The following is a 21,089-nucleotide window of genomic DNA, read 5'->3' on the forward strand; positions in this document are numbered from 1 at the left end:
TTGAACAGAGAAAAGAGCTTTATCCTGGTAAGTCTTGGTTCATCTTTCAGGTCAAAACAGCAGAGGGAAAAAACTGTCAGTGGCAAAAACAAGACTTGGGTAAGTTTAAATCCTGGCTTTGGCACTTATTACTTTATAGCAAAAGCACAAGGTCTCTGTGGACCTCAGTTTCCTCATCTGCAGACTGAGAAAGTTGGACCAGACTCAAACTCTAGTGCCCCAGAATGACTATAATATTCCCAATGTCTCCTTAGTCCTCAATCTATGATGCTTCTGTGACCTCAGAAGAGCATTCTCAGGTACGAAGTCTTATACTAACCAAAAGCACAAATATTGGCTAGTATTTCCCATCCACCTGCTCCCAAGAGTCAAAGGAGGTTTTGTTGGGGCAAACTATTCTGGAAGCAGGTTCCTTCTTTTATTCTTGACTCTAAGATACAACAAGCCATCAGAGAGATAGATGGTCCCCATGTTCCATTTGGAAGCTTTCACTTGGTCAGGCCCAAAAGAATCCAGCACTATTTTCTTGAGGTTTTAACTATATATGTAGGGCACAAATTAGATATAGGGCTCGAGGCCTTGGGCTGATAGGACCCTAGGGAGATGCAGGTGTGTGGGGAGGGAAATAGTCCCTAACAAAGTATGTGGATTTTTTAAAATGTCCTGGGGGAATCATTAAAGCTACCTATAAAATCCAGAACCAGCTTCCCAGTGGGCTCTCTCCTTTCCTCCATTCCCCTTTTTCTTCTAAAGGTGAAGACTGACTAATAGGCCTGAAGGTCTAAGTTCATTTCCCTCCTCCTATGTAGCCAAGACATCAGAGGAAGGAACTTTAGCAAATGTTCCTTAGGGGCTTGGCATTTATACCTATTCTGAAGCTGGGATGCAAGGAAGGCAGCCAAGTCCAGAAGCTGGGTGGTATTACATGGCTCCTACTCTCTGGCAAATGTCAGAATGTCCAATCTGGCACCCGAGCTAGGACGGAGGAGAAGGCTCTCAGTCTCTGTCCCCAGACCACAAAGCAACATACAGTCCAGGGAGGTCCAGAAAGAGAGACCAGCCTCTTGGCAAACACTTCAATCTATCAAATAAGTCATTATTGAATGTCTCCTATGTGTCTAGCCTTGGGCTCCATCTCCAGGGAGATTTATAAGGTGGGGGTGGGAGGGTAGAACATTCCTAACTCTAGCCTAGAGGCTTGGGTGCCAACATCTGAAAGGGGTTTAAAACAAGATAAGAAAAGGCCTGCCTTGCAATGAGAGAAGAATTCTTATTTTACAAAGCCTTGTCATAGCCTGCCCCAAGAAAGTTTGGCTCTCTTTCTTAGAAAAGTTTCTATCTCTGTAGCAGAGGAGGAGATGAATTTCCATGAGCCTCCTTTGGAGTTCTTTACCCAACTTTTACACAAATCATGAAAACAAAGAGTCATCTTCTATCTGATTAGAAAACTAAGCTTCTATCCCATTCCCCTTTTCCAGTGGCTTCCAAAGGCAACTAAAAAATAGATACCAAATCAATTCAACAGACTTCTATTAAGTGCCTACTGTTTACAACAAACTGTGCTAAGCCCTAGAAAAGACACAACATTTACACAAGACTAGTTCAAGTCCTTTATGTATCTCTGTCTGTGCCATAACTTGCCACCAGACATAAATATTTATCCAACTAAATGGAGCTCCTGATCTATGTAAGGTTAAGAGAACTAGAGCACAAAATAACACAATGTACAAAATAATAACAAAATTTTTATGTATTTTAAAGAGGCCTAGAACAAATATTTTTGTGAAGTTCAGGGGTAGAGAACATTACTAATTGGATGAAACAGAAAAGACTTCAAGGAGGAAACAGCATTTAAGTTGCCTTTTAAAGAGAGGCTGAGATTTCGAAAGGCATTCAATAGTGAGAGAGAGGAGAAAGGAGGGAGAGACAGGCAGGTAAGAAAGTAAAGGCTGTGTTCAAGGGACAGACAGCTATTCAGTTTGACTGAAACACTATGCTTGGGATTGGGAAATGTTAGAAATGAGTTGGAAAGGAAGAACAGAATCATTTTATGAATGGCCCTCAATGCCAGATAAAGGAATTTCACCTTTATTTGGTAGCCAAAAAAATTTAGCAGGAGAATGTGCATGAACAGATCAATGCATAAGGATGAAGAGTCTGACATCAGTGTGAAGGATGGATTGTAGAAAGAAAGAATACAAAAAACCTGGTAGCAAGCAGTCGAATTACAACCTAGACCTGGAGCTCCCAAGAAATCATGTAGTCCAACCCTCTCATTTCAGTATTTAGATGGAGAAACAGGACCTGAGAGTGACTTTCCCAATGAGGAGTAGAGCTTTCGAATCCAGGTCTTATGAATCCAAATCCATTGCCCTTCCTGCTCCACTATACATCCTGGGTTGATGATGTAAGCCTAAACTACAGGGGTGGCAGCAGTGGGAATGGAGAAGGGTGATGTGGCCTCCACCAGTAATTTTTAGCTCCTAGATTGAAAGCAAAAATATAAGTTCAGAGACATCAGTGGTCACATAGTGGTCCCCACAAGCCTCAAGGAGCCCAACAGGGGCACTCAGTAGATGCAAAGGCACTTTTAGAGGAGCAGACAAAAGAGCAGGAATGGAAAATGAAAATCCTGCCCCTTATCGGCTTCCCAGCATGTGCCTGCCCTTGTGCACACTTTGCAGACTATTCTCAGCACCAGAACCACCTAGCTCCAGGGACTGATGCATTCACTGCAAAGGAGATTAATCTCTGCCTGACAATGGTTTGCCAAAACAGCAGCACGTAAAATACTTACAGACCTACTGTGTGACAGTGGTCAAGTAATCTCTCTAACCCTCAATTCTTTCACAGATAGAACTGCCTGCCCTTCTCTCTTGCTTCTGTCTAGGAGTCCTGAGAAAATAGCTATTGTCCAAAAGGGGCTGATATCTAACCATTTCTATTCTAAACAAGTGTGCTTTGCAAGCTTATGTTCACTCCTTCTACAATAAAGCCAACAGGGAATACAGAGACTAACTTGGAATCAGAGACTTGTGAGCTGGGTGTTACTGTTTAATCAGTGAGTGGCGTCTGATTTTTCATGAGCCCAATTGGGTTTAGGTTTGGTTTTTTGCAAAGATATTGGGGGTGTTCTACCATTTCCTTCTCTTATGCATCTTAAAATTGAAGAAACTCAGGAAAATAGGGTTAAGTGACTTGTCCAGGATCACATAGCTAATGTCTGCCAAATTTGAACTCAGATCCTCCTGATTCCCAAGCTGGCACTCTATCCATTGTGTAACCCAGCTGGCCCACCAACTGTCGTCTTGGGGAAGTAACTTTGCTGCACTTCAGGTTCTTTATCTATAAAAGGAAAGGGGTGGAATTTGAGGCCTCTAAGGTCACTTTCTGGCTTTAAATTTTTATTCCTAGGAATAATTTTCAAAACAATTTCTCTGGCCTGCAAAGAAGTCTTCACTGCAACTGATTGGAAGAAAGAGTCCTGCTTCAGAGTCAAAGTTATGATTTGGGGGTGGGGAAGGGTTGGGGTGATACAGGGATGTTGTGGTATAGATATGTGGGTGTGGGGGGGTATGGGAGAACAGGGTAGTTGTTATGCACTGGTCCACATAATAAAACAGACATGGCTTTTAAGAAGCCTGCCTCCTCCTTTGAGCAGATTGGTACTAAAAAGCCCATTCAGAATTGAGTCCTTTTAAAAGTGGATTTAGTACAATTTCCTGTGGGCATTCCGATACCACCCACACACTCTCCAGACAGGCCCTTCCAGGTAGAAGGCAAATCGTGGATGAGAATCATCCAGGAGTATGAGGGATGTCTTACATAAAGCAAGCCTGGACCATTCTCCTAGCTGCTGCACCCCATGTTCAGAAGATCCATTGGTTCTCCTGGCTTAACACAAAGAGTCTGCTTATGTGGCTGCCAGGCAGCGGCAGAGGTTGGCTGGGAGGGCAGAGCTCCCAGGCATCCTTGGTTTGCTCCAGGGACAAGATGAGGGGAGGGGATCCCCAAAGGAAAGAACCTGAAAAACAGAGTTCAGTAAAAAGCATTTCACTGGCAAATGATCAGAGCCATACAAGTGAGTGAAAATAGGCTCCACACTCAACCAAAGTCCCACTCCTAGGAGCCACAAAGTGATTTCTCCCCAATCTATCCTAACCCCCAAACTGCCACTGGCCCACCCAAGGAGAAAGGTGAACCACATAGCCAAGTATAAGGACAGATGTCCACTGTACTCCTAGAGAAGAGGGGAAGAAGCATTAGAATTCAGGGACTAACTCACTCTGGAAAAAGAGAACCCCTCAATTTTAAAGGCAGGTCAGGAAGTACCCCCAATTCATATACTGGGTGATAGCCCAGGAGAGAGTGAAGGAGTTTATGGTACTGTATGGGGACACAGCACGAGGTTCTTAACAATACCTTGTTACTTTTAGCCCTAAACTCTCTTCTGAGTCCCAGACATACTTTTTGATGAGACAACTGGGGTTAAGTGACTTGCCCACGGTCACACAGCTAGGAAGTATTAAATGTCTGAGGTCAGATGTGAATTCAAGTCCTCCTGACTTCAGGGCTGGCACTTTATTCACTTAGCCATCTAGCTGCCCCCAGACATACATTCTAAACTGAGTGTTCGCCCCAGAGTATCCCACCAGTATCTCAAAAGCAAAGCAACCAAGTGAGAACACACTCACAGAACCCCTAGTTTCTTTCTTTTCTTATTTTTCCCCTGAGGCAACTGGGATTAACTGACTTGCCCAGAATCACACAGTCAGAAAGTATTAAGTATTTGAGATCAGATTTGAACTCAGGTTCTCCCAACTTCAGGGCTGGTCCTCTATCCACTGCATCACCTAGCTGCCCTTCCTAGTTTCTTTTGGATAGAGCCTCATCTTATAGGAAGCGTTTTCTGATCTCCCCCCACCCAGTTTCTTGTATTTTCTTTCCCAAATGTATTTTGCTTAGGTTTTGTATTAAATTTTCTATGTCTGTATTGTTCTCAAAATAGACTGCAAGCTCCTTGAAGGGCTGTTTTGTTTGTCTTTGCACTCTGTGCATTGAGCACAAGCACTTACTAAATACTGGTTTCATGAAAGAATGAATCTAAGCCCTTCATACTCACCCCTCTCCTCCTCTTATGTCTGCTTTCCCTTATTTCTGTTGATGGTACCACCATGTCCTCAGTTGTCCAAATCCAAAACAATAGAGATCTAAGCATCTTTGACTTTTCCCTCTTCCTCATTCAGTTGACAAATATATATTTTATCTCAACAGCATCTCCTGATTAATGACTTTGAGCTGGAAGATGATCAAATCCAACCTGTTCATTTTAAGGATGAAGAAACTGAGGTACAGAGTGATAAAATAATTTGCCCAAGGTCATGTAGTATTAATAACAGAAAAGAAAGGATTCAAACTCAGATCTTGAGACTCTGACATCAGTGTTTTTTTCTACTAGGCCACATCACATAGATCTACTCCCCTTCTATCTCCTAGGCACCATTCTAGCTCAGGCCACCTTTATCATCCACTTGTATGGTGATAATAGTTCCCTGCTTATTCTTTTCTTGCTCTGGTTTCTCCTATACCTTCTGTCAAAGTAATCTTCCCTAAGTACACTTTTTATGTCACTTCCCTACTCAAAAACCTTTAATGGCTCCAACTTCTTAGAAGATAAAGTTTAAATTTCTTAGTTTAATATTGAAAGTCTTCCACCAGCCTCACCTGCCACCATTCTCCTTTGTGAACTTATGTTTTAGGCAAACAAGAGTGAAAATGTCACCTTTTACCAGCCGTGGCACCACCTGGAGTTCCCAGTTCTTTGTCTGAACTTAGGTAGGATATTTTGGTGTCAACAAAGGCAGGGACTTGTGTCAGGTGTCTCCTGTAATCTGGATTTTGTATCTGCACCAATGGCATCAGGAACAGCCTCCTTTCCTGGTCTCTATTCCTTCATTCTGCCTCAATATTTCATTGGACAAAGCTGGTCACAGCTGTTTAGTCTAGGCAGGTCACCAGCAAAGGTCTTATAAGGACCCAGTAAACTACAAGGTTGTCCTTGTTTGCCCCAGTCTGGGAAACAGTACAGGAGTCAGTCACACTTTTCCTTCTTGAGCCTTGGGGAGCTCGGTGTCCTTCTGCTTGGTCCTACCTCCCTCATGTTCACCAAATCTGTTCTCTGTGGCTCCTGAGTGCAATGATCAGCTTTGTGTTCCCTCAAAGCTCATTCCTCCTTGTGGAATGAAAGGCTCTAGCTGTCTGGGAAAGGAGACTTCAGGTATCAGCAAATATCTGAAACCTCTCACATCACACTTGACCTAATGTGCCTATATGTCCTACCAATTCTGCTGTATCTTAATGAGCCATAGAATGTAGTTAAAACCAAGGCAGTTGTCCTGACAACAACCTCAAAGTTTATGATTACCTCCTATAGTCAACTATTCCTACAGAAACCTCCAGGGGTTTTATCTCTGTGAATTGGTCTCAACAAAGGTTTCCTTTTTGTGTGTAATGGAGTCTTTGGCAATCTGGAGCTCATGAACCATCCCTTCTTAGAACAATGTTTTTAAATAACTGGAAGAAACACTCAATTTAAATTAGAGATAAATGAAAATAAAGCTGTGAATTTTCTCCCATCGAAATCTAAACCCTAAGTAGGATTAGACTCATAGATTATTTATTCTGACTGCCCTATTTTACAGACTAGGATTCAGAGCGGTGGAATGATTGTCCAAAATACTAAAAAGCCTAGTATTAAAATGGCCCAAATTTCTTCAGTGTTGTTTTTCCGTTATGTTGTGTGCCTCATACTGCCTGAGACCAGGTCCTTATGTGATGGGGCTGGAGGGGCTAACAGCCTCCTCCTAGAAATATGCAGAGAAAACTATAGCCACATTCCTAAAGTTAATGAGGAGCAAACACTGATACATAGTAGCTATCCCAACCCCTGCTCTCCTAGTTCTAGTACAAGACCCTCTGACTGGGCAGAGTGGGAAGTCAGGGGGCAATCAGTGCAAAACTTAGCTGGAGTTCCCCTCCCAGAATTTTAAACGTTCTGGACCAGTCATAATGAGCAAGGAGTAAAGAGAAATTCTCAAGTCTAAGATTGCCTCTTTCATTTCAGCCTCCAAAGGCTCCTCCTCCCAAAGTGTCCTGGATTTTGTATTTTGGAAGTGACACAAAGCATCCTTCATCAATCTGACACTTTGGCCCCACGTCCCCTCACCCCCTCTTCTTACACTTTTCCCCCAAAGCTTCAACTTAAAAAAGTTCTTGGGTCTGAAAGCCTCCCTTTATCCTGGTCTCTGTATGCCTCTAATTTCTTTCCTGAGTCGGCATTCTCCCCCTCTGGTGCAGGGCTGAATAGACACATAGACATTCTGAGATCTCACTACCACTCCAGAGCTGGGAGGGAGGGGCACTGAAGAAAGTATGGGCTTTCCCTTGGGGGTAGGCTAGCCCAGACAGATATAGAACCAGGCCAGTTGAGGTTAAACAAGGCTGCCCAAGGTAGACAGGGTAGAAACAATATCTTCCTGGCAAGAACTCCTGGGGTTTGCCCTTTTCAACCCCTTCCCCTTCTCCCAGATGGTACCAGGGGGCAGCTGGAAGAACATTAATGTCATTGTTCACAGGGCACAACAGAGGCGAGCTCTGTGCACCCGCAAGGCCCCAGGAACAAAACCTGCTTTACAGGCTGGGCAACTCCTAGGAAATGTGAGGAATTTAACCAGAATACTCAACTGGGCAGCCTTGATATAAGTGGGAAGAAATGTGAACTGGAGAGAAGGGACTGGCCTCCCAGGACAAGAGATAGGGGCCACAAATGGAAGCAGGGAGGGAAATTTTATTTTGTTCAAGGATTTTACCAGAAGCTCTCAGGAAGCATCTCCAGCCTGGATAGGCTGGGCTGCCCCATGGCACTAGGTTTACATGAACTCATGATAGCTGCTCTATAAATATCTCTTGATCAATGTGAGCTGTGTGTGTGCGTGTGTGTGTGTGTGTGTGTGTGTGTGTGTGTGTGTGTGTGTGTGATCTACCCAAATAGACTTAAGTTCCCGAGCAGAGTGATTTCACCTAATTTTAATGTCTCCCTTACAGAGAAGCCTCTTGAGTATCACATAGCAAATAAGCCAGGAACTTCTAAACTCCGCTAACTCTACCCATTATCAGAGGGCATTAGATCACCTTTCACTTAAGTATTCAGTCTCTAGGCATAGACTCAGCAGAATAAAGTTGTCAGAATAAACCTATGAATATCCAGGCTGTCTCTCACAGGGAAAGAGAGTTCTGTGAGAGACCAGCAGACACTTTCATGGAATAGAAATATCCCCAAACATACTTCTTTCCCTCTATAACTCCATTATAGTTCGGACATCAGCTTAAGTGAGCCCTTTTAGACTGAATTTCTTCCCGGAGAGGAACCAAGAGTTTCATAAATTCACCCTACCTCGTATGAAACAGGAAGACTTTGATTTTTCCAAAGGGAAGTGCTCTCTGGCACCATTACTATTGTCTCCCGAGCCACACAGGTCTCTTAAACCCCCTTGGCCAAACAGAGTAAACATTAAAAAAAAAAAAATTAACCATATATATAATATATAACATAGGATGATATAATTTATCATATAAGATGATCTGTATGGTATTATATGCAAAAATCCTAAATGGTGAATCATGAGATCCAGATCTTCACTGACTCTGCCTCTAGCTTATTATATATTTTTTTTAGCCAGATCACTTCCTCTCTCTGGTTCTCAACTATATTTCTCAAGTATAAAAGAAGATGGAAAGGATAATATATGTGGATTCTTCTAAATCTATGAGTTAACAATTGAAAAAGCAATTATCAAGTGCCTGAGATGTTCAAGGCTCCGGAAATACAAAGACAACAAAACAAAAAAACAATCTTTGTCCTTATGAAGATTTTAGCTTAATCTAATTTTCTTAATTCTAAAGTTCCAAAGGTTCCTTCTAGAGTTATTAGACTCCTTTTCCATTTAAGATGGTTGAGTTTACTCAACTTCCCCCTCCCAGCCTTATTGCACTAGGAGGGATTCCAAGGAGAACATGAGTAGGTCCCCTATAGGGGATTTCCTTCTAGCAACCCCTCCTTTCATCCCCCTCCTTTTCTGTTTGCTGAGGCATAAAATACATTAAGTTTTCCCAGTCTTATGGACAGGCAAGAGCTCACGACTTCCCAAGGGTGCATCAACTCAAACCAAAAGTCAATCTAAATGCTCCAAATAGAAAATCATTGAGGTTGTTCAGCACCAGGTAGCTCCTGGAAAGTCCAAAGAAGCAAACTGAGAAGCTATGAGACAATTGTGGAGGGGGTTGAGGAGAAGTAACATAAAACTATGAGGGGACTTGTATGAGGATGGAGGACATCAAAGGTTTCTATAAAGGTGCATCTTTTCTGCACTATTTTTTTAAATGACAGCTGAAATTCAAGAAGGCAGCTTCTTTCTAAGGAAGTAAACTGACCTTGATTCAAGGGAGCCTATGTAAGCTTCAGCAGCACATGCACATCCCAGAAGCGGGCAGTAAGGTATGAGATAGACATTACCAGGCTGACCTGAAAATGGAAACCTCCCTACAAAATTAATTCTCAATGGCCCACTGGAGCTGGACACTTGAAAGAAGCTCTAGGGTTATCTGTGAAATTCCAATTAAATTGAAAGGCTTTGATAATTTGATAAGCGGCTCCTTTGACTCAAAACACACCGTTATTTGATACAGTGCTTGTATTTCAGAAGGTATCAGGAGAGGGAAAGACAATGAAAAAGGGAAACAAAGAATGCCTGAAAGCAGAGTGTAAGAAAGCTGTGGAAAGGACATAAATGTTGCTGTTGTTATTATTATGGTTATTATTATAATTTTGTGGACATCTCTGACCTCTCCAATTGAGGAGGATAGGTTGGAAGTTTATGCACCTATACACACACACACACACACACACAGCGCAGTCCCTCCCAATTCCAGAGGAGTTAACATAACAATAAATGTTGAGCTACCAAGTTGGAGAATTCAGGCTCTAAGGGCGAAGTCCATAGGAACTACTCTGCCAGGGCTGAACATTGCTACTCTCAGTGCCATGGTCATTTCTCATTCTCCTTTGTGGCCACAGAGGCTTTAGACCCTTAGGACCAATTCAGAATCTAAGTGAAGAACTTAAATGGAATTTCTCTATCTCTTTCTGTTGGACTTTGTTGATCATATACAGAAATGCTGATTATACATGTTTATTTTATATCCTGCAACTTTACTAAAGTTGTTGATTGTTTCTAGTAATTTCTTAGTTGATTCTCTAGGATTCTCTAAATATACCCTCAGATCATCTGAAAAGAGTGATACTCTTGTTTCTTCATTACCTACTCCAATCCCTTCAATTTATTTCATTAATAGCCTCATTAATATAGTTCATTAATAGTTGTTCAATTTCTTTTTCTAAAATGGGATTAATTAAATTATTTATTTCCTTATCTGTTAATCTATCGATCTTTATATGTGTTAGTATTCATTCATTTCACTCTAAGTGAGAATCTAACCAGAGCCAGAATACTTCCACCCCTCCTGGAAAGATCAATTCAAGTGCAATTCAATCTGTTGAACATATATTAAGTAGCTAATGAGCATGTGCAAGGCACTGTGATAGGTGTTAGAATATAGAACCCCAAAAAAGTCCCTGCCACATCAGTTCCCTTCTCTCCACATACCACTCTCATACTACAATATCAGAAGTTCATGTCCTTATCACTTCTCCTGGGACTGTCAAAAACAGCTTCCTATTTGGTTTTCCTCTAGACAGCCTCTTTCTTCTCCAATCCATCCTTCAAACCACTAATATTTCTTTCCTCCCACCTCCAAATTGATATTCTTCAACCCTAAGTCAGACAGTATCATTCAAGAAACTTCAGTGATTCTCTGTTGTTTCTAATTAGTAAATATATTCTTCTGTTTGTCATTTAACTTTACAATCTGCCTGCAACCTATTTTGACAACTTTCAGAGACCTCTGTCAGTGTGTCATTGTCAATCACCTTCTGCTTGAAACTCTCTTCACTCTAGGTTTTCATGGTACTGTTTTCTCCAGCGTCTGACCACTCTCCTATCTCCTTTGATAGACCTTCATCCTTCACTTAAGTACTAGGGCATGGCCACTAACTGTAGGTGGCCCCCAGCCTTCTCTCCTAGACCCTCTTCACTAGTACCTCTATGCTATTTCCCCTGGTGATCTCATCAGCTCCCATACATTAAATTATCATCTCTATCCAAATAATTATCAGATCTACTTGTCCAGCCCTAATAGATCTCCTGATCTCCAATCACACATTTCCAATTTCCTATTAGACAAAGCAAACTGGATGTCTCATAGTCATCTTAAATTCAATTTGTTCAAAGCTAAAATCATAGTTTCCAGCCTCACAACTTCATCCCACTCCTCTTTCTAACTTTCCTGTTACATTCCCTCTCTCATACTGCCCCAAGCCAGTATCTCCATCTGACCTCTGGGGCCATCCACCCTCCTTCTGTCAGGCTGCCTCTCACTCAGGAACAAAAAGCACATCATCAAGAACATGTGTGACCAGAAAAGATGATGGGCCAGAAATAAGAGATGAGTGCTGCTCTTGAGTCCAAGATTTTAAGAAAAAAAGAAGAATCCATTATACAGGATAAGTTCTCTGTAGAGAATTCATGAAAAAACACAGGCAAGAATTGTATAGGGGGAGGGGATTAACTGTAATTTACCACAGAGAAAGCAATACCCACATCAATGAGATTGTGGTATAGGGAAAAGAATGCTGGCTCGAAATAAAGAAAATATCATCAATGAAATATTAAAAAACAGAGGTAAAAACAGAAAAAAGTTCAGAAGAGGACAGAGGGGTATTACTGTGCTTAATTTAATACACACTTTTAAAAAATGAGCTGTGTACAAGATGGGCAATCCTCTTTTTTCTTTCTTCTTTGGATATTGATTGTTCACTTTTACAGATGTTTATTAAGTTCAAAATGATTTTAAAAAAGAAAGAAAGAAAGAAAGAAAGAGCCAGAGCATCTGAGTTCAAATCCCACTTACTATGTGTTTGACTTTAGAGAGTCACTTAACTCCCTGGTCCCCAATTTCCTTATCTGTAAAAAGGAGATGGACTAAATGGCTACTTTAAATCGAAGACCCTTCCATCCAGTTTTCAAATGGAGAATTAGGACAGGAGAAGACAAGATACTTAGATTTGTATTGCCATCGCTTCATCCTTTAGACAATGACCACCCAATATCCCTCTCAATGATGCCTTTTAAAGACCAACCATTTCATTAGGAAAAATGGTTTTTCCCCTCTCCATGAGAGAAATTGATAGGAATCTAAGCTACAAAGTGGCTAGAAGTGCTTATTGGGGAATGGGGTGGGGGGGGGAGGGGAATTAGAGGAGGATGGCACAGAATGGTTACTGCTGCAATAGCAGTTTGTTCAGGTACAGTACATGAGTACTGCTGGGCAGCTGACTTGGGCCTGGATTTTAATTCTACTTTGCTAGCTACTAATTAGCTATCTGATTCAAGAAATAAGCCTGATGAATGCTGGTTCTATTTTCTCATCTGCAAATTAAATGGATTAAGTGAGCTCTGAAACTCTGTGGTTAATATAAAAAGAGTGTTCTCTTCCTCTTCTCTACTTGGGATTCTTTCATTCATTCAATAAAGGCATGTTATCTAATAAAATGTCTATTCTGTGAAGATAAAGAATATGACACAGTCCATACTAGCAAGCAGTGATAAGATTTGCACCTAAAATGAGGTAAAATTATGTGAAGTGAATCAAAGAATTATAAAGAACTCTGAAAGTTGATGAGGTAAAAATTCCTTTCATCTGAGATCATCAAAGAAGGCTTCTTGAAGGATGTAACATTTGATTTCTAACTTGACAGTTGTATACTGTCAAGAACTATATAAGCTCCTTTAGTAGCTTTTATTTTGAGGGACCCTCCATTCACTACAGAGCGTCTTAATCAGCATGCATTCCATCAAGGTACTAGGATGAAATTCTATCCTGGAAATTTCCAGCTCCATTGGCAAGTACAAAGTTTAAGAGTGACAGAATCAGATTCAGGAGAAAACTTCAGCTCCCAAGGGACACAAATATTGATAGTCATGGAAGAAGAAAGAAAGACTCATAATTAAATTAAAGCATCCTGAGGTTTCAAAATGTTTGCTTTTAAAGGTCAAAGTGTCCCTGGCCCAGGACTTTTCAGTATGTATGTGTGTGGATGGGTGGCTGTGATTGGGTAGATGAGAGTGGGTGTACAAGTAAATTTGTGTGTGAATGTGAGGGGTAGGGGAGAGTGGTCAGATAAAAGATGAAAAGAGATGGCCTGTGAGAGTTGATCATGGGAGCACTGCTGGAATAGGAGAATGAGAGCAGAAATAAAACTTGTAAATTTTGTCTCCTAGTCACCTCTGCAGACATCCAAACACACGTACTTACTAGAAAATAGAATAATTCTGGTGTTAAACAACTTTCATATGAAATTTATATAAATTCATGTTGTCAGCTCACTGAGTATTGTTCCTCTGCTGTCCGTTTTGCTTCACCTGGGCCAATTTTATATTCGGAGTTCTCTCTATCAACTCTGATACCTCCTATAGAGAGTATTGTCCATCAAACCCAGTGAGGTCAGTCTTCCTCAGGACAGGTGGGTGCTTCCCTCTCTACCTCTGTACCCCTTATTTCTTCATTCCTTCCTTTTTCCTTTCTTCTTTCCTCCTTTCTTTCTTCCATTCCCCACCCCTTTTGAAGTACAAGATTTTAAAAAAAATTAGTTTTGTTTGATTAATCCACTTGTAACTTTATAACCTTTATAGTTTCCAAAGCACTTTCACATTTTAATTCATTAACTAACAAAATGCCCCCTAAGAAGTACTCAAAGGCAGGGATTATTATCCCCATTTCTATATACATGTGTATATGGAAACTAAGGCTCAGACATAACTACTTATTCAATGATATCTAGTTTATTAACAGTAGGAAAAAATTAGACCCAGGTGCCCATTTGTCCAGTGTTTTTCCTCCTATACCACAAACATCTCAACTGATCCTCTGATTTACTGGGAATCAGTTGATACCCACCATCCATCTCCCAAGAATGATTTTCCCATGGAAATTACTCTCTACCTGGGGAGAGCTAGGTTGGGAAAGACATGCTCAGGACTAAAGAGAGGAATAAGCTGCAAGACCATTTCCTGTTCTTTCATAGCCAAGAACTTGTGGCCTCCCCACAAAATTAAATTTCCCCAGCCAGAGACTGTGAATTCTTCTTAGAGACAAGGAGACAAGCTTTTTTTTTTTTTTTTTTTTTTTTTTTTTTTTGGTCTCCCTCATAGTTCCTAAAAGAAGGCTGGGCTGAATAATTACCTGATAAAGATTTGCTATTTAGCTGATCAAATATTTCCTAATTAAGGACTTCATTACCTCCGTCCTAGTAAATCACCATACTAGGGTTTCTCTACTTCCATTTTTTTTCAGGGTTTTTTTTTTTTAAATGGCTATCATTTCCCAATTACTAATCCCAGTTCTCAACATATACCTTTCTTGTAACAAAGTTAAGTAAAACAACAAAAATCAACACATAAATCATTGTTTAACAATGTTTATCTTACACCACAGGTATAGTCCCCCAACTCTGCCAATCAGGTATATTCTGAAGTCAAAATTGATGATTACATTGATCTGAGTTCTGAAATCTTTTAGTATTCCACCCTACTGCCCTTTAAATTGTCATGATAGATGTGCTTCTTCTCTTGGTTCTCTTATTTACTCTGTCCATATACGTCTTTGTAAGTATCTCTTAATTCTTTGTTTTTGCATTTCTTATAGTATAATAATATTTCATTATGTTTCCACACCACAATTTGTTCAGCCATATTTCAGCTGATGGGTGCCCATTGCTTTTAAACCTTTTTTTTTTTTTTTTTTTTTTTTTTTTGCTTTGCTACTTCAGTGAATGCAGCTACAAATACTTCAGGTATATAGGAACTTTCTTGATGTTGCTGACTTTTCAAATAGGATTACTGGATCAGAGGATATCAACAGTTTAGTAACTTTTCTCATATAGAGAAATTGAATTGAAATCTGTAAGTGTAATTAATATGTCTGTCTTCCTAAAAATCTGAAATAAAATTTCTTTTATCATATTTTGTAATTTGATAAATATGAAGTTAACCTCAGAGTTATTTTGGATTGAAATTTCCCCTATTAACATTTGGAACATTTTTTAAAATGTGATTATTGATCATTTGCATTTCTCCTAAAAACTGTATGTCTTTTCATTTTTTATCTAGGGGACGAATGCTCTTCATCTTATATATCTATGTCAATTATCAATACATTTTGATATCGAACTTTTATCCAAAACATTTAATGCAAATATTTTACCCAGTTGATAATTCCTGCTCTTATCATAGCTGTATTAACTTTGTCCATGTAAAAGCTTTATAATTTTAAGCATCTGAAATTCTATTTTATTTTTTTATTTATATTTCCAGTGTTTAATGTAATATTTGACATCGTAGGTACTTAATAAATGCTTACTGAATTATTGAATTGAATCTTTTATGATCACTTTTGTTCCTCTCTTTTGCTCCCCTCCCTAAGCCAGGATTTCAACATAACTTATGAGCATCTGTATGCACACATGCATGTGCACATATATGCATATACAAACAGATATATCCATACCATGTGTGTATGTATAATTACCATTTTTCTCCAGTCTTCTTGCCCTAGACCTGTAGTATTTGGGTTAGCTATGGCTTGACTATTTCCATACTTTCTCTACAGTGCTTTGTATCCAGTAGGTACTTTAACAGATGGCTGCTGATTGACTGAAATTAGAAGAAGCCTCCCAAACAAGCATTCCATTCAAATCCATTCCTCCTTTCCCTAGAAGTTGTTCCAAACAGGATAATCAGAACCCCAAATGATTCAACTGGCAGACTGAGGCAGTGACACTGGTACCCATTAAGAACTGATAGCCATTTTTCAGGAACCCTATTTCCTCTCCTGCTGAGCCCACCACTCACTCCTAGAGATTTAATGACCCCTGGCTGATAAGAAGGTAAGAGGAATAAACAGGACAAGCTCTCTAATTAGTTCTATCAGCAGGGGACCAGGAAGGAGTGGGCTGGGGTTTGTCTGAATTTTCTTCCCCCTTCTCTCGTTTTGATCATGAGCCATTCCCCCTTTGTTGTTACCTTCCCCAGTAACATCTGCAAACAACCAGACAGATCGTCTTCCAACCCACAAACCAGGCTGCTCTGAATGGACTTTGGTATCTCTCTGAAGCCACAGAGCTGATCAAAGGAAGAGCTTGTCATGGTACTTACTCTTTGGGGGGATTGACATCCTCTGGCCGAGCCTCAAAGAACCGAAAGACTTCATCACACTGGGAGATGTGAGGGGGCAGGCGGACAAGTGCCTGGGGGAGAAAAAAACAGCAAAGAAGGGCATGAAAATAGAACTTGGTGTTTGCAAGGGAAGCAAGTAGTTAGAAGAATTAATTATGGCCAACCCTGCCAGGGATGCAACACTGATGGACTGTGTAGACCACCAGCCCTCAAGCACTTAAGGGACATCAACACAGGGAAAACCCTGCACTTGGCTACATGATGGGGGGAGATAAAGAAGTCAAGAGACATTGTATCCCATCATCAGGGATCTTCAGTATCATTGGGGAAACCACTTAAAAAACACTGAATAATTAGAAATTTAATATTCAAAATCTAGAGAACAGTAGGAAACAAATCTCATTCCATCAACAAATGGATGTGAATTAGTCTGATCTGAAACTGCTAACCTTTTTTTTTTTTTTTTGAAAGCTCAGAGATGTAATGGGAGCTGCTTAGAGTTAAGGGGCAGAGCCAATCTGAGCCTTTGAGGACAGGACATATTCAAAAAGCATTAATTAAGCCCCCCACATTGTGATGGATGTGGAATACAGAGGCAAAATGGAGAGGGGGGGGGTTTCCCAACAATTGTTCCTGCCTTCAAGGAGCATACATTTTACTAGCTAGGATACAGAATTGATATAAAATGAAAATTCCATGAGAACAAGGACTATGTTACACTTTTTGTGTTTATATCCTCAGCCTTAGCACAGTGTCTGGCACAGAAGCAGTTAATAACTGTTTGTTGTTCCTAAGTTCAAAATAATATGAGGCAGGAAAGAATAATAACAACTAAACTTTACGTATGAGGAAAATCAGAAAAGGATCTATTTCTCATAGATTAAGATTCTTAAAACCTTCCTAGGTTTTTGTGTCCTAGGTCTCTATGGACCCTTTCTCAGAATAATAATTTTTAAATACACAAAATAGAATACATTATATTACAAAGGAAACCAATTACATTGGAATAGTTAGTATATAAATATATAGTATATTAATATAATACATAAATTTATATATAACATTTGTTTAATTTATGTTAATTGATATGAAATATATTAAGTGACATTTTGCATTATATAATGTCATATAACATGACATATTTTAATATAATCATAAATAATATATATTTTAATAAATTTAAATACATATTTAAATTTAAGGCCCCTTGAATAGAAGATGGTATCCAAATTGAGCCTTGAAGGAAAGTCAATATTCTACTGAAAGACATTGCATGTATGAAAGGGAGACAGCCTGTGCCAAAGTAGAAGATGGAGTGGGAGTCAATGAGTGTCACAATTCAGCATAAATAAGGAAATTCTTGTCTGAGAGGGAGCAGAAAAAGTGCCAACCATCTGTTTGGCCAGCAAGCAACAGGCTGCTTTAAAATTAAAATCAAACTTGGGGCAAAATGGAACGTCTCTTTGTAGAGACCAAGATGGCTTCTTCTTCTTCTTCTTCTTCTTCTTCTTCTTCTTCTTCTTCTTCTTTTTTTTTGGGGGGGGGGGGAGGTAGGAGGAGGACAATGATGACTTTGGCTCTTTACCTCAGAGAAAGAAGCCTTTTGGTTGAACAGCCACGAAGTTTTTATTACATAGAGTGCCTTAGTAATAGAAAAAGGACAACTGAACTCCTTTATTATTACTGCCTAGAAGGTTCTGATCCCAGAGAAAACCTGTACAAATTAGCTTCTAAGGACCAGCTCCTAAAGTCATTGCTTATTGAGGAGAATCAGCCAGAGTTGATGATTTCATTATTTAGGAGAAAATAGCTACCCCCAAAACACATCTGGAAATCAAGACAGAATGAATGTTTGAAATTACCTCAGTCAACCCATTCAGTTTTTATAAATTAGGAAACTGAGGCCCAGAGAAGATAAGGAACATGGCTATACCTGGGGGATTAGTTAGGGGCTAAAACTCAGATCTCCTGGATCACAACTCAGTGCTCCTTCTACCATATCTGGCTGGAGAAAATGAGCAACAAAGGGTATCCAAGGAGACAGCCTCTCCTCCGGAAAGGAAAATACATGAAAAAATTAAATTGCTTTTTCTCTAGCTGGAGCTTCAAAGATGGCCACTCACTTGTCAGATGCCAGAAGTTCTCTCATTAAAACGTTATCCCCTGCTAAAATACAAATATCTTTGACTAGCATACCACATTAAATCACTACTAGTCATTAATATTTTAGCATAAATTAGTTTACAAAATTAACAAATACATTTGATTTTTTTCCAGTGGCTTGAAGAGGCAACATCCTAATGGGAGTAAATAATTATAATGACAATGCTATGATATAACATTTATATAATAATTTTAAAGTTTGCAAAGCAATGACCATATCCTCTTAGCAATCCTGAGGGGTCAGTGCTATTGTTATCCCCATTTTACAGGTTAGGAAACTGAGACTAACAAGATTTGAAGGGAAATAGAAAACTGGGAAACAATTTTTACAGCCAATGTTTCTGATAAAGAACTAATTTCTAAAATATTTACAGAACTGAGTCAAATCTAAGAATACAAGTCATTTCCCAATTGATAGTCAAAGGAAATGAACAAAAAATATTAAAATGAAGAAATTAAAGCTATCTATAGTCATATGAAAAATGCTCTAAATCACTATTGATGGTGGAGTTGTGAACTTATCCAGCCATTCTGGAGAGCAATTTGGAACTATTTGCAAAGGATCATAACTCTGAATACCCTCTGATCTAGCAGTGCTACTACTGGGTTTGTATCCTAAAGAAATCATAAATCAGGAGAAAAAGACCCACATGTGAAAAAATGCTTGTAGCAGCTCTTTTTGTAGTGACAAGGAATTGGAAATTGAGGGGATGCCTATCAATTGGAGAATGTCTGAACAACTTGTGGCATATGAATGTAATGGAATACTATTGGGCTATAAGAAATGATGAGGCCAGTAGTAACACTGCTGGATCAAAGGATATGCACAGTTTGATAACTTTTTGAGCATAGTTCCAAATTTTTCTCCAGAATGGCTGGATGTATTCACAATTCCACCAACAATGTATCTCAAAGAGATTTTAAAGAAGGGAAAGGGACCTGTATGTACAAGAATGTTTGTGGCAGCCCCTTTGTAGTGGCCAGAAACTGGAAACTGAGTGGATGCCCATCAATTGGAGAATGATTGAATAAATTGTGGTATATGAATATTATGGAATATTATTGTTCTGTAAGAAATGACCAACAGGATGTTTTCAAAAAGGCTTGAAGGGACTTACATGAACTGATGCTGAGTGAAATGAGCAGGACCAGATCATTATATACTTCAAAAACAATACTACACGATGATCAATTCTGATAGACGTGGCCCTCTCCAACAATGAGATGACCCAAATCAGTTCCAATAGAGCAGTAATGAACTGAAGCAGCCACACCCAGTGAAAAAACTCTGGGGGATGACTATGAATCACTACATAGAATTCCCAATCCCCTATTTTTGTCCACCTGCATTTTTGATTTCCTTCACAGGCTAATTGTACATTATTTCAAAGTCTGATTCTTTTTGTACAGCAAAATAATTGTATGGACATATATATGTATATTGTATTTAACTTATATTTTAACATATTTAACATGTATTATTCAACCTGCCATCTAGGGGAGGAGAGTGGGGGGGGGAGAAGGAGGGGAAAAGTTGGAACAAAAGATTTTACAATTGTCAAGGCTGAAAAATTACCCATGTATATATCTTGCAAATAAAAAGATATTTTTAAAAAAAGATTAAATAAGAAAACATAGTTCACATTTTTAAAAATGAAAACAAAAATGATGAATAGGAAGATTTCAGAAAAACCTAGAAAGATTTACATAAACTGATATAACACTGTGTGATGAGCAACTATAACAGACTTAGCTCTTCTCAGCAATACAACACTCCAAGACTGCCGTTAACTCTCCTCCACAGAAGTGACTTCCCTTCCTGCAGAGAGCCGAGTCAAGCCTGGTCTAGAGCAGAGACTGACTTTTTCCTCCAGGGCTGCCTTCTTTATCCTCCCAGAGAATGGGCGTGGGATAATGCAAGGGCTTCTGGGAAGAATTACTTCAACCAATGAACTTGCTCCTCCTAAGCATGCAAGCTCTTCCCCAGGAAAGGCAGGAACTAGAGAATTGTCAAGTACTGACTTAGCACTTAATAAGAACCAAATATCTCATTATCTCATTAGCACTTAGTAAGAACCTAACACAAGACAATTTCAATAGACTTATGATGGAAAATATTATATACATAAGACAAAGAACTAAATGCATATTGAAGAAAACTTTTTTCACTTTTTTTTCTTTCTTGTGATTTTCTCCCCTTTGTTCTGACTTTTCTTTCACAACATGACTAATACAGAAATATGTTTATTCTCCACTTGAAACTACTATCCTATCAAAGTCCTCCAAACCAGAATGAGAGACGCAATCATTATAATTATCCCTCACTTTAGGTCACAATAGTACCTAGCAAAATGAGATAGTAAAAGTCATATAATATTTCAGAAATTTGCATTTTATTGTTGCTGATAGATTGCAGCAAATTTGTGAATGAGACCAATGAATGCTAATTCACAGTTTTTCTACAGTAAAAATTTGGGACAAAATAGAGGAAATTAAATTTTATTTCATGGACCCAAAATT

General features: G+C 39.4%; 1 protein-coding gene across 3 annotated transcripts in view; it reads right to left on the bottom strand.

Moving 5' to 3' along the window:
• Positions 1 to 21,089, bottom strand: part of SH3PXD2A (SH3 and PX domains 2A) — a 329,372-nt gene that overhangs the window by 146,676 nt on the left and 161,607 nt on the right. For all 3 annotated transcript variants that reach the window (XM_074295501.1, XM_074295500.1, XM_074295499.1), the window contains exon 5: positions 16,386 to 16,477. In XM_074295501.1, coding sequence (XP_074151602.1) covers positions 16,386 to 16,477 — 92 coding nt within the window. The remainder of the gene's footprint in view (positions 1 to 16,385; positions 16,478 to 21,089) is intronic.

Source organism: Sminthopsis crassicaudata, chromosome 2, assembly GCF_048593235.1.
Source record: "Sminthopsis crassicaudata isolate SCR6 chromosome 2, ASM4859323v1, whole genome shotgun sequence".
Lineage (NCBI taxonomy): Eukaryota > Metazoa > Chordata > Mammalia > Dasyuromorphia > Dasyuridae > Sminthopsis > Sminthopsis crassicaudata.